This window comes from Chrysoperla carnea, chromosome X, assembly GCF_905475395.1.
Source record: "Chrysoperla carnea chromosome X, inChrCarn1.1, whole genome shotgun sequence".
In the NCBI taxonomy this organism is placed as follows: Eukaryota; Metazoa; Arthropoda; class Insecta; order Neuroptera; family Chrysopidae; genus Chrysoperla; species Chrysoperla carnea.
Window position 1 is genome coordinate 9,389,596 of NC_058342.1, and position 14,315 is coordinate 9,403,910.

A 14,315-nucleotide genomic window follows, 5' to 3' on the forward strand; every position below is an offset into this window, starting at 1 on the left:
AAGTAAGAATAATTTTTTTCGATATCTGGAGTAATTTTCAAAATATCGAAAATTGAAAATTTTGTTAAATTATTTAGTTTTCGATATTTCGAAAACCAAGGCAGATATCGAAAAATTGTATTCTTATTATTCGTCTATATTCATGAAGTTATAATAAAATTCATCGTCAAAGTTGAAAATAAGATAGAAATAATTTCAACCTAAAATTGCTTTGGTGCTCGTACTACCTTAATTAAACGCTTACAAACACATTGAACGTTTTAGCCTACCAGTGTAACACGTTTTATATGAGAGTTGTCATGTGAGGAGATAAAGAAGACGATGACTCAGCCTCTCTATCATTGTCAAGCATTCATGAGAATATTGACTCGGCGTCCGTCATTTTTGACGAATTTCCGATTTAAAAATTTTTTGATGTCAATGCACTCCTGCTGTTCTTAAGTCTGGAGATGAGTTAGCTTTCTTCTATGGTATCACAACATGCCTTTTATGAAATAAGCGTATCTCACCCGAGAACAGCAACTAAAGGGTGTTCCAATAAGACCGCCGGTTTTAATTTGCACGCCATTTGAAGTGTAATGATTTGACAATCAAAAACAATCGCCTGTTCGTTATTAGACAGCTGGAGGTTAATTAAAATAGAGCGATAAAATACACAACACGAATTTTTATTGTGAAAAATTTTTATCAAAGTGGTGAAAGTTTTACAGTCGCAGGTCGCAAAATACGTACAACTATGGGTCATCAAAATGCTCGAAATAAAGCCACTATAAGGAGATAAATGAAAAAATTTTAGCAAACTGGACCTGTAAATCCCGTGAAACACGGGTTCGTCTAGCTCGCTCGACTGAAAATATCGTAGCAGTGCGTGCAAATGTTGAGGAAAGTCGAACCACGTCAATTCGGCATAGAGCTCAGGAAGGTCTTTCCAGTTTCCATAGCCACTATGCGTCGAATCTTAACAAAAAACTTGAAACATCAAGCGTACAAAGTTCAATTGACTCACGAGCTGAAGCCGGAAGACCATGGAGAGACTTTGTTAATTGGATTTTTTAACAATAATAATTGGATGGTGATTTTTCAACGAAAATCATCTTTAGTGACAAGGCCCATTTTAACTTGATGGCTATGTTAATCGTCAAAATTGTCGCATTTGGGATTCCGAAATTCCACGAATGATTGTTGAGAAACAAATGCATTCTAAAAAAGTCACTGTTTGGTGTGCATTTTGAGCTGGAGGTATCATCGAATCATTTTTTTTCGAAAATGCAGCTGGTTAAGCATTAATTGTGAATGATGTTCGATATCGTGAAATGAGAACTAACTTTTTTGTATCAAAATTGTAAAATATGAATCTCAACAGCATGTACTTTCAACAGGATGGTGCAACATGCCATAAAGCCATAGAAAGTGTTGAATTACTGCACGAGTCATTTCTTGGTCGTGTTATTCCTCGTTATAGAAATCGGCATTGACCGCCGCCAAATTTTTTCTTTAGGGTTTTTTTAAATCACAAGTTTATGTGAACAAACGCACAACGATTGAAGTCTTAAAAGGTGAAATTCAACGGTTTTACACTGAAACACCGCAACATTTATGCGCAACAGTGCTTAAAAATTTCATGAAAAGAGCATACTTGTGCCAGCAAAGTCGAGGCGGTCATTTATCCGATGTCTTATTCCATTCATAATCTCATGATGTGCACTTCATTATTCAATAAATTTTTCAAACTTATGTCACAAATATATATGTTTACATAAAATTTAAAACCGACGTTCTTATTGGAACACTCATTATAAGCTAGCCTAGCCTAACAATTAAACGAGATATTCTCAAAGTTACAAACGATAATTAACGGATTTCTGTCTCGTTAATGGTAGTTCGTATTCAAAAATTGTAAAGGAACTTTCTATAATTTTATTTTGGATATTTCTGTACTCTTTTAAAGCGATAGTTTTGTGACTCCTTTTATATAAACGAAATAACATTTATATCTATTCTTAACATTTAGAATTTCGATTATTATTTGTATTCATCATTTCCATTTCGATGTCTGAACTAACTGCACTGTCAATACTGGTAACTGTGGACTCATGACGATTGTTCAATTCATTTTCAACACTATCTATATAATCGTGAACTTTATCTGACATCAATGGTGTTGTACATTGTGCTAAATCAATGTTTTCAGTACTACGATGCGGTTTTAAATTACCACTGTTTGCTTCTTCGATTGCGTGCCGTAACTAAAACAAATAATGATTGATGTTAAGTACAGGTTGGAAACTAAAAACCATGTTTTGATTGGAAAGTACTCGCTTATCAGAAAAATGACAGGTATGTGTGATTGAAATATATTCCTAAACTCAAACCCTTTCTTCAGTTTTTACAATCGCGATTGTTCTGTTTGGAATGGAGACTTGGTGAATGAAATACAACGTGAATTTCGTCGACGATTCAATATAAATCTAAATGATCTTGGATTAGTAACGTTTGGCTCGAGAATAAAAAAATTATTTCTATATTTCACCAATTTCAACTCGAATATTATTAACGTCACATAAAATTGTGTTTCGAGCTGATTACGCGCTTTACTAGTATAGTTGAACAAGTTAAAATTGGTGAAATATAGAAATAATAGTCGTCAGAATACGTGTAATAGCTCATTGGATTCGGAATGACGTTTAGAAAATTGTGCTACAACCATTTTTCAGTACATACAACATTGCAACAGTTAAAAAATTAAAAACAATTAAAAAAAAAAAAAAACAAAGAAACAAACAAACAAAAAAAAAACGAGATAAGCTTTTTTGAGGTACACAAAAACAAAAATTTGCCCAAAATATGGCAACGGAGCGCTGTTTTTTGACGGGTATTTTGGGAATACTATTGATTTTCGCTGATAACATTAAATGGGAAAAATGCCCCAAATTTTATTTCGGCATTTTACTATCAGGCAAGTAAATAAAAATTTGATTTTTTGTAGATATTTAGCCATACTTCGACGTTTTCATACTATTATTATCCTCCCGTCTCCCACCGTTTCCGAGAAAAAAATTTGTTAATTTCAAAACTATAATTGCTTGTAACTAAAGAACGGATAAAGATACAGGGTCGACTCTAAGTTCAAAATACGTATTTCTTATTATCTTCAACTTTCCCATTCAATGTTCAGTAAAAATCAATAGTTTTTGAATTTTTGTTTATGATAACATATATCATATAAGCATCCAACCCCCATGGTCGCAAAGTGTATACCTCAAAAAAGTTGGTCTGCAAATAGGGGTGCTGACCTAAAAGACGCATTTTCAGCGTTAAATTAAGATTACTTAAATAATAATGAATTCGTTCACCAGACTACAAAGTAAAAGAAAAAAATGTGGCATCCATTAATGAGAGTCAAATAAAACTCATGCACAAAGCTGGTTTTTGGCATTAAGTATTCCTTCTTGCTTGGGAATAGTGTTTTTCCACGAGGAACACGAAACTTAGAGAATGAGAACGAACAAAGAGCTGCTACTAGCTAAGTGGTAAAGAAAACATTGTAACCGATATAAAAAACGAACAATAGGATGGGCTAGATATGTGCAGCGAACAGCGGATCTAGGAGGACAGGCATTGAATAAAGCCTAAGAAAATTGGATGGTCAGGGGTTGAAGGAGGAAATCAGTGAAATGGTAGAAGTGGAAGAATGCCGTACGTGAGGCCAAAACTGTTCATAAGCTGTAGCGCTACACTGATTTTTATAAGAATTGGACACCAGAAAATCATAGTATTTTGAGTCTATTTTAAATAGTTTCATATAAAAACTGTTACCTCTTTTAAAGCTACAACTCCAACCAATTTTCCAGTTGCTGTTACATAAGCATGATCTACACCCACCATTGAAAAGAGTGAATGTACTTTTAACAAACTAGTTCTTTCAACAAGTTGAAACGGTGCTGGATCAACATTACACAAACTAAAGTTAACAGGTTGAGCAAGTTCAGTTTCTTGCCACTCTTTTTGTTCAAAAATGGACATATCGCATACACGTTCTCGAGGAAGGGTAACTCGCCGCTTTACAGCAGCTTCACGTAACGGAGCAGTAATTACAGAACCAATGTTTGATTGAATACTTGTATTTGATTTCATTATTTGAGGCTGTAAAGTACTTTGATGGAGTATTGATGTTTCATCGTTGATATTATCTGACACATTCATTGATGGTTCTACGTCTTGTAGAGTGGAACTTTTACGGAAAATAGCTTCGAATGCAAGTCTTATTCGAGACTCAGCGCCGGTAACGGTTGTATATGGTGTTGTGTTTGGACTAGTTTGTGCTAATGGACTAAACCCTGCAATCAAAAATTTGTTCATTATACATGGTTTTGTGAAATATTCAATATTTATTGAAAACTGGAGGTTAGTAAAAAGTGTCCCAAAAAATTTATACAATATTTTTTATTGTAAGGAAAAGTCATAATCCAAAATAATGTCAGCAAATATAGCAGAAACTACTCATTTACCAAAAGTGGTCAAATTATCGGCCATTATAGTCCACCTAAAACTGATCGATGAATTAGTAGTTGAACTATAAACCGCTTGTCGCAAAATTTTCTCTTTCTCTTGTGGGTAGTGGATAATCTTTCGAACTGGTTCTAAAGGACATTCTAGACAGTTTTGACTTTTTTCTTCGCAAAAAGAGAAATTGTAAGTCGTTGGTAGGTCTCGTTAACCTGCGTACTTTTATGGGACACCGTATATTAGTGTAGATCTCATAATGCTTATTTGAAAAGTAATTCAAGTACTCTCACGATATTTTTGGAAGAAGCAAAAATACCTTTCGTCTAATTAATCTAAAAATTGAACTGTAATCAAAATATCGCACGCTAAAGATAGCAATCTTCAAAAGCTCCTCTGATGACTTTAGTTTGTCGCAAAGATTGATACATGTCATGTTGCATTGTATTCCAAAGTTTGTATTGGTTTATTTTAGCAAGAAAATATACCAAATATATATCAAATTTTAGGGAGCGTTATATAAAAAAATGGCTCAATTTAGGTAAAGATAAATCTTAGATCAATCAGACGAAAAGTCTATGTCTTTTTAGCTCTCAGCAAAGTTTTGCGAGTAACCATACCATCAGGATTGGGATAAGAACCTGGCTAAGCCAAAGACCGTCTTATTTTTTTACCGACAGATCTAAGTTAGAGAGGAGGGTGAGTTGTGGGATCTTCTCCGAAAATCTTCACCGACAGCCAAGCAGCCCTTAAATCCTTCAGCTCAGTCTATCTAACTTCAAAGGTAGCACAGGACTGTCGTTCGTCTTTAAATACGCTGGCGGAACAAATGAATGTAAACCTGGTATAGATACCGGGACACAGAGACATTGCAGGAAATTGTGAAGCCGACGAGCTTGCTAGAAATGGCAAATTGCTGTCGGACACAAGCTTCAATAGGCATCCGGAAATTTTGTTCGCGAAATGTAAGCTGTTGCTTAAAGATAATATCTTAAAAAGGGCCAATCTTAGATGGAGGGAGGAGCGTACTTGTGATACTACAAGATAGATATGGTCTGAGTACACTGTAGACGTTCCGAAGATCTTATACCCCTTCCAAGGGCCTCTTTTAGCAAAGTTGTTGCAGCTATTACAGGACACTGGTTGTCACAGAGGTGAGGAGGAAGAGACAATGTCTCATCTTATCTGTAACTGCCCAGCTCTTGCCATGGAGAGATGGACTTACTTGAGCCAGCCTTTCTTTGACGACCTCTCCGACCTCAAGTCCGTCGACGTCAAAGCCTGCTGTCCTTAAACAGCTCCAAATAGTTCATGGAGTAGTGGCCGGGGACGGGCCAATGCTTTTTCGGTATCACAACGGATCCTATGGTCTAAGTGTGCCCCACCCCAGAACAGCCACTCTAACCAAACCTAACCTAACCATCAAGAGAACACGTCCACGAAAAAATTACGTCCACTATATTAGATGGTTCGAAAACTTCCATGATGAATTACGACTTTATTACGATAAGTTTAGCTTTTTTTACGAAATACACTTCGAATTGTTTCTATGCCGCTGGAGGCCAAATCTAGATACTGCGGGCGATGCCGATTGTTATCGAAAAAATACGGAAGTTTACAAATTTACACAAATACTGGCTATAATAGTCAAATAAAGAGTTAGATCAAATTATCATCCATTATTAAAATTACGAAAAAATATTGAAAGTTTAAAATTTATACGCTTTTCAAATATCGAATGAAAGAATGGTTAGTTGACGATAATGAAAAGCTGCCTCTCGTAAGCTTCGATAGAAATGCATATACAGGGTGTATGCCCCGTGACGCGATGGCCCTAGCTTAATAGTGTATTCTCTGAAAAATTTAAAGTAGAAAATGCCTTTATGACTTTTGTCCAAAACCCAAAAGTTAAGGGGGCCAATAGTTATTGAATTATTGGCATTATTGGATTTAATCAAGAAAGTAATGGCATTGTTGAGAAAAGTAGTTATTAATTAAAAAATTTTCATAAAAAAGCTATAGTTGATGTAATTCTACACATTTTCGTTTTTTATTCTACTTTTTAGCATCAAAATTGGTAGAAATCTGCCACTTTTTACGATAATAAACTTTTTAAGTTTAATATACTATAACTAGCTCGATCCGTGCGAAATTTCGCTCTCGTAGTTACCATAACAAACAGCAAATTTCCCAGAAAAGTGTTCAAAAAAAATCAAAAGTTCTTAAATTAATATTAGGAGAACATGTCTTAAAAATAGTAATTATATATCTAAAGTATTAGAAGAGCATCTGTAAAAACTAACATGTTTGTCTAATAATATTTTGAGTATTATATGTCTAGAGTATTAAGAAAGCATTTGTAAAAACTAGCATGTTTGGCTAGTTAAATTATTGATTAAATTTATTTATATTATATATTTTCGTTCAAATTATTTGTCTAGTGTGTTTTTGCTTAAGCGGTATATTTTCAGACCGTGATTATACTTTTCGTCAAACCTAGACATAATAAAGTTGAAGAACAGGAGTGAATCATGCAATTTGATAAAGGAATAGGGAAGATAAGGGCAGGACAGAAAATAACTTGCTAAAGTAATGTATATAAGATTGTCGATATTAGTACTTATCGTTAAAAGTGACATATCTCAGCCAATTTTGATGCTATAAAGTCGAATAAAAACGAAAATGTGCAGAATTACATCAACTATAACTTTTGTATGCAAATTTTTAATTAATAGCTACTTTACTCAACAATGCTTTTACTTTATTTGTTAAATTTAATAGTGCCCCTAACTCCTTATCTATTGCGTTTTGGACAGAAGTATGTAAGGCACTTTGGACTTAAAATCTTCCAACGAATACGCTCTAAAGCTATGTTCATCGAGTCACGGAACACCCTGTATATTACTAGGAAATATTTTAAAGAAATTGTGGGGTATAGTTTCGCCTCGAAAGGTGCTGAAATGTTAACAAGTTTCAATAAAAATAGTTGAAATTACTGGACTCACCTTTTAATGTAAATGAATTTGTTTTCTTTAAAATTGATTTTTTAGGCTGTGATCCAAAAATTGGATTATGATGGGTTGGTTGTAATTTTAGAATGTCTGGTGCTGGTGTTACCTCAAACCTTCAAATAAATATTACATTATAAAGCCTACATTAAAACATAAATTATATTTGCAAAAAATGACGACATGTAGTCTAGTCAACAAGCACGAATTGGTAAAATATAGAAATAATGGTAAAAATTGTGGGACAGCTCGTTGAATTCGGAATGATGTCTAGAAAAATGTGCTAGAAGCGTTTTTCAGCACATAATGAATAATTACAAAAGTTATAGACAATTAAAGATGAAAAAAAATGTATTTTGTTCTTCGCTAATATAACATAAACTCTTAATATTTATGAAATTTAAAAAAAAAAAATAGAGGAGGAAATTTCCAATAAAAACCTACTCCTAGGAGTCTTTCTCCATTATTTATAATTTTAATTTAATGCTGAAAATAGGTCTTTTGCGTCATTTTTAGATTGTTGTAATAACATCAAAAATACGTATCTCACACTAATTTAAATTTAAATAAAAAAATTATTTAATGTTAGATACTCGTTTTTGATGACGCAAAAAACCCTTTTTTCAGCCAATTGGCGAAAAACGAAATACCTTTTTTTCATCTATAATTATTTACTTTTGCAATTTTTTATGCGCTGAAAAAGGCTTCTGGTACATTTTTTTAGACATCATTTCGAATCCAACGAGCTATCATACGTATTTTTTCAACCATTATTTCTATATTTCACCAATTTCAACTTGTTGACCAAACTAATGTCATTTTAAAATTTTCACGTTATTTTGTTGCAATACTTTGGGATAACAGCTCTCAAGTTGCATATAATATATCCACCTTCTTAAGGTTATCTTTGAATATTTTAATTTGTTGGAAGGTTGAAAGTTTTTCATTTCGCTTCTATATTTCTGAAAATAGAAATTAATTATTTAATATACATGCCTACTAGGTCGCCTTTGTCTTTCTTGTTCTAAAAGTTTCCTTTCTCTTTCTTTGTTTATTCGCTCTTGTTGCCATTTAGCTGCAACTTCTAAACGCCTTTCTCTGCCTATTTGTTTTTCTATTAAACCAATTAATGCTAATCTAGGAACTGAACCTAATAAAATCTGAAAATAAGATTAGCCATTACATTAGTTATCGGTTAATTGTTTAATTTTCAATAGAAGGTTTCCTTACCATACTGTTGGGAGAATCAACTAGAGGGAAGCTTCGTAATTTTTTGTTTTCTTTTAAAACATTTTTGAGTTCTTTGTATGTTATCCCTTAAAAAAATTGTTTAATTATTAGAAAATTCTTCAGTGCGAGTCCTTAAGTAACAAATCGGTTCAAGTTCTTATAATATACACATACTGTAGGAAATGAAACATTTGATCAAGGAATTGTTTCCTCGTCAATCGATTATTATAGGCGCTGGTGGAAAATGTTTGTCTGAGTGTACTTAACAAAGTCATATACATGGGTACTTGTGCTTTTTCGATTTGCCCCCATAGGGTGTGCCAGAAGTATCCTACTTCCGACCATCACATTATTTTTATTTAACATAAAAAACTATTAGATTTCATATTTTGGCCAATTCTCAGCATTTTTTTATTTTTTTAAGACTGCGGATTTTCACTGATGATTCGTTTTCGATGGAAATAAAGATTATATTGCTGTTTCGCTCAAAAATTTAATTTGAAAGCCATTACAAATTATATTTTTGTGGATTTTAAGTATTTTTTAACTCGTGACAGTTTTCACTAAAACTCACCGTTTTCGAAATATAAGCGTTTGAAAAACAAATGGAAGTTTTTGGCGAAAATTGAGGAAAATAAAGATTATTTTGCGGCTGTGGTTATAAATTCGATTGGAAAACCATATGATTTTATATTTTGGACTATTTTCAACACTTTTTTACTCTTGGCATTTTTAATCTTACCTCACTGTTTTCCATATATAAGCGTTTCATAACTTAGACATTTTTCACCGGCTCCCATAAATATCAACTGACGAGTAGTCAATTCCTTGGTTAGACTTGGTTAGACCTGGATTAACAGTCGCACTCCAATAAGTCGAATCGTAGGAAGTTTAGTCGTAGGAAGTCCAAAGTCGTTGATCTTTTTTTATATTCCACACACACATAATTTTTGTGAAATAAACTTGGGAAAGGTCTATTTTCTACGAACTTTGCCCTATTTCGCATTAGGGAGACAACGGAATTAAAATTTCGATTTGTGGAAAGGAATTTAAAATTCTACTAATAGATGTTTTAATCATTAAAAGAGAGGGAAAGTGATTTAAAAAAAACAAAATGTCAAGGAATTTGAATTATAAGATAAGATGTTCGACTGTATTTAAAAGTATAAAGTATTTACGCCACACAAGAATTAAAATTCGACTTCGAGAATTATGTCTAAGTATCGAGATTTTATTTCTGAAACATTCTCGCAATATAAAGAGCCAATATCCCCAACTTCATTCTATGAACCGCGGCTTATCTTATTAAAAAAAATCTCGCTTGTCCGATTTTTCGGACAAGCGAGATAGGGCAAAGGCCACATTAACAAGGGAAACAAACAATTGACTGAGTTAACTGTTGTAATACCATGCATAATCAGTGTTGACTTCTTTATCACATTACACATACAAACATGTGACACATACATAACTGATAATCAAGTATAGTACATATTATAAAATTTCCGCCTAATTGGCGCCCTCACGGGTAAACAGTGATGTTTACGAAAAAATGTTTTAAACAAAAGTTGTTTAATTTTCGATAAGGAACATTTTTTACATTGAAACTTTTGTTCTATCTCTAACGGTTTACAAGATGGGTCCTACGGACCCAAGACCCAATTGACCTATGATGTAAAAATTTCAGCTCGATATCTTTTTTCGTTTTTGATTTATCGTATCCACAGACGGATGGACGGACAGACGGACAACCGGAAATGGACTAATTAGGTGATTTTATGAACACCTATGACAAAATTTTTTTCCTTGCATCATTATTTTTAAGCGTTACAAACTTGGGACTAAACTTAATATACTATGTATATTTCATATATACATGGTATAATATGTATATTTCATATATACATGGTATAAAAATTGTTAAAATCAAAATGAGAATCTTATGATAAAATTTCGTGGTTTTGACAGTAAGTAAGCTTCAAATCTTTTTGAAGGTTAAGTTGTTTTTCAAGAAAAAGTATCCGGAGCGATCTAAATCTAACCATAATTCTACCGAATAGCGTTTCAGGTACTACACATACTGAATGATTCACGCTAATGTATCATTTTGTTGTAATTCACCTTCAATCTTCAGCGTTTTCTCAAAATAAATTAGGAGGATAGCTCTGGGATATTCCTCTGAGCTCCGCAGTTTTTATAATAAACATAATTTTAATTAAATTTATTTTATTTAACAAAAATTGAATTACAAGGTGATATAATTATGTTTCTATCCTATAAATGTAGGAAATAATGCATTTGACCAAGGAATAGACTCCTCGTCAGTAGATTTTTATGGGAGCCAGTGGAAAATGTTTGCTTGAATGTACTTAAAAAAGTCATATTCATGTGAAATTGTGCTTTTTCGATTTACCTCTATAGGATGGGACAAAAATATAATATTTCCGGACATACAATTCTCTTTACTTTACATTTGAACAAAATTATCCTATTCTATATTATGAACAATTCCCAGTATTTTTTTATTCTTGATATTTTTACCTAGCCATACCGTTTTCGAGATAATCATTTGATCATTCATGCGTATTTAGCCGAAAACTCGTTATTGAGGAAATTAAAGATTATTTTGTGGTTCTGGTCAAAAAGTTAATTTAAAAGCAATTAGATATTATATTTGGGACGCTTTTAAGTATTTTTTTAAACTGAAAACCTCGCCGTTTTCAATACATAAGCGTTTAAAAAAAATAACAAATTTTTGTCGAAAATTCGTTTTTGATGTAAATAAAGAATATTTTGAGGTTCTGGTCAAAAATTTGATGTAAAAACTATATGACTTTTTATTTTGAACACTTTTTGACTCCTGATATTTTTTGATTTATCTCACTAGTTTTGATATATAAGGCTTTTAAAAAAACGCGCCTTTAAGCCTTAATTTTAGCTATATATTTTTTAAATTATTTTATTTTTTAAAACACTTATATATCGAAAACGGTGAGGTAAGATAAAAATGTCAAGGGTCAAAAAGTCTTTACAATTTTCCAAAATATAAAGAAATTTTTAGACCAGAACCACAAAATAATCTTTTTATTCGTCAATAACAAATTTTCTGCAAAAACACGTCTTTTTTCTTCAAACGCTTAAATAAAACGATGAGATAAGTTAAAAAATATCAAGAGTAAAAAATTTTATAGAATTGTTCAAAAGCCATGGTTTTCACATCAAATTTTTGACCAGAATCTCAAAATAATCTTTAATTTCGTCAATTACGAATTTTCGAGAAAAATTTGTAGTTTATTTTTTCAAACGCTTATATATCGAGAACAGTGAAAATCGTCACGAACCACAAACTAATCTTTATTTTCCACAATTACAATTTTTTGGCGTACATCAGAATTTTATTTCTTCAAATGTTTACATCTCGAAAACGGCGAGACTAGATAAAAAATGCCACTATTCAAAAAATGTTGAGAATTTTCCATAATACAAAATACAAAAGTTTTTTTCTAATTTAAAGTAAAGAGAATGTGATGTCCGGAAGTAGGGTACTTCTGTCCCATCCTATGACGGTAATTCGAAAAAGTACAAGTTCGAATGTATATGACTGTAAGTACACAGACGCAAATATTTTCCACCAGCTCCCATTTAAATCTACTAACGAGGAATCAATTTCTTAGTTGGACTGTTTTTCGTTTTTATTTCCTCGATTTTATGGCTGATTTATCCCTATCCCTATATATTATAAATATGAAAGTAAGGATGTTTGTTTGTTACGCTTTCACGCTAAAACTAGCGAATGGTTTTTAATGAAACTGTAGAGAAATGTAGCTCATACATCAGAATAACACATGAGGTATAATTTATAAAGATATATTTAAAAAAAATAAAATTTAATCCAACATGTACCAGTTTAAATTTTTACAGAAATCTTTAATTTATGGTTCAAAATAATGATTATAGATAGAGCAGATCTATGATCATCTTTTTGAACCATAAGTTAAAGAATTCCGTAAAAATTTAAAACAGTAAATGTCAAACAATTCATGGCCAACTTTTCTGATATACTCAATGAATTATGACTATATTACATTTAAAAAAATTGAAAACTGTGCATATCAAAAGAGTTGGAGGCTATAAAGCGGTGGTATTTACTTTGAAACCGAGTGAAGCGGGCGGCCTTCAAGCTAATATAATTATAAAATATTCCCTATGATTGAAAAAACAATTTCAAAGGGCCTATTAAGTATATTAAGAGCATAATTCAAAAATCACAAATGAATTCTCCGTTTTGGAACCTACAAATTTTATATGTAAAATGTTCCACTTTTCGTTTGCCTAACACTTACACACTTTATATATTGCGAACAACATGAGCTAGTTTGTGTTTTTGTAACTTGAAACGTCTCTTAGGATAGAGTTGGGTCCATTAAATAACTCAATCAGAATGTTTAAGAGTTTGGACGAATTTTTGTGTTATATAAATACGTATTTCGACTACCAATTAGTCATAATCAATATGAATTATGAATCATTGCTAATTTGGTGACATCTGCACATAAGTATGTTGGTCTGTTTAGAATTCATACTGATAATTGTGACGTCAGCCATCATAAAATCTATCGGGTGAACCTCTTTGGCCAATGATATTTGAGTATTTTATCACCTGATTTTGAAAACAAAAAATAATAAAATCCTTCCAAAAACAATATTAAATTAAAAGCTCTAGAATAACAGACCAGAAACCAACAAAAAATCATGAAACTCTACAATTTCAAATTCGAAATTATTTAAAATTTTCTGTCATCTTTAAGTGGAACTTATATGTTTCCAATTTACTTCGTTTAGCATTAAGTGACTTAAATCACTTTTTCTTTTATTATTATTATAAGTTCCACAGAAAATTTTTGATAATTTCGAATTTAAAGTTGAGGATTTATAGAGTTTCATGATTTTTTGTTGGTTTTTGGCAATGGCATGTTAGTCTAGAATTTTTAATTTAATATTGTTTTTGGAATGATTTTATTATTTTAGTTGTCAAAATCAGGTGATATAATACTCGGATATCATTGGCCAAATAGGGTCACGTGATAGTTGTTATGAAGGCTGACGTCACAATTGTCAGCATAAATTGTAAACAGATCAAAATACTAATGTGAAACTAATTCATACTGATGATGACTAATTGGTAGCCGAAATACGTTAATTTTTCTAGGAAATTGGGGGCGAGAGTTGAAATTTTTTTCGAAAAGTCGTAGAGTTGTCATTTATTATCTTTGATAATACTTATTAGTTACTTTTTGTTAAAACCAGGTTGTACATTACCTTTCCAAATGTATTTAACATTTTTAACCATAAAATGTTGTACATAAATATTGTACATTCCACTAGAGCTCGGTAATAAGTCAGGAAGATATGGTAACTTTTTGATTAAAATAATTGAATCGTAGATACTTGGTTGAAGAAAGCTAGCAATGGCATTTGAAATAAGAACAGCAAGCATCATTGGAATTATGTGAGTTATTTGACCTGAAATAATAATAATTTTATTAACAACAAAATATCAATACAATGGTACTT

At 31.9% G+C, this 14,315-nt stretch overlaps 1 protein-coding gene across 1 annotated transcript in view; it reads right to left on the minus strand.

Moving 5' to 3' along the window:
• Positions 1-211: 211 nt before the first annotated feature.
• Positions 212-14,315, minus strand: part of LOC123302328 (chloride channel protein 2) — a 71,524-nt gene continuing 57,420 nt past the window's right edge. The window contains exons 12-17 of the mRNA XM_044885214.1: positions 14,061-14,264; positions 8,742-8,827; positions 8,508-8,671; positions 7,509-7,627; positions 3,817-4,337; positions 212-2,246 (exon numbers count right to left, since the gene is read on the minus strand). Of these exons, the coding sequence (XP_044741149.1) occupies positions 2,001-2,246; positions 3,817-4,337; positions 7,509-7,627; positions 8,508-8,671; positions 8,742-8,827; positions 14,061-14,264 (1,340 nt within the window). The 3' untranslated portion in view covers positions 212-2,000. The remainder of the gene's footprint in view (positions 2,247-3,816; positions 4,338-7,508; positions 7,628-8,507; positions 8,672-8,741; positions 8,828-14,060; positions 14,265-14,315) is intronic.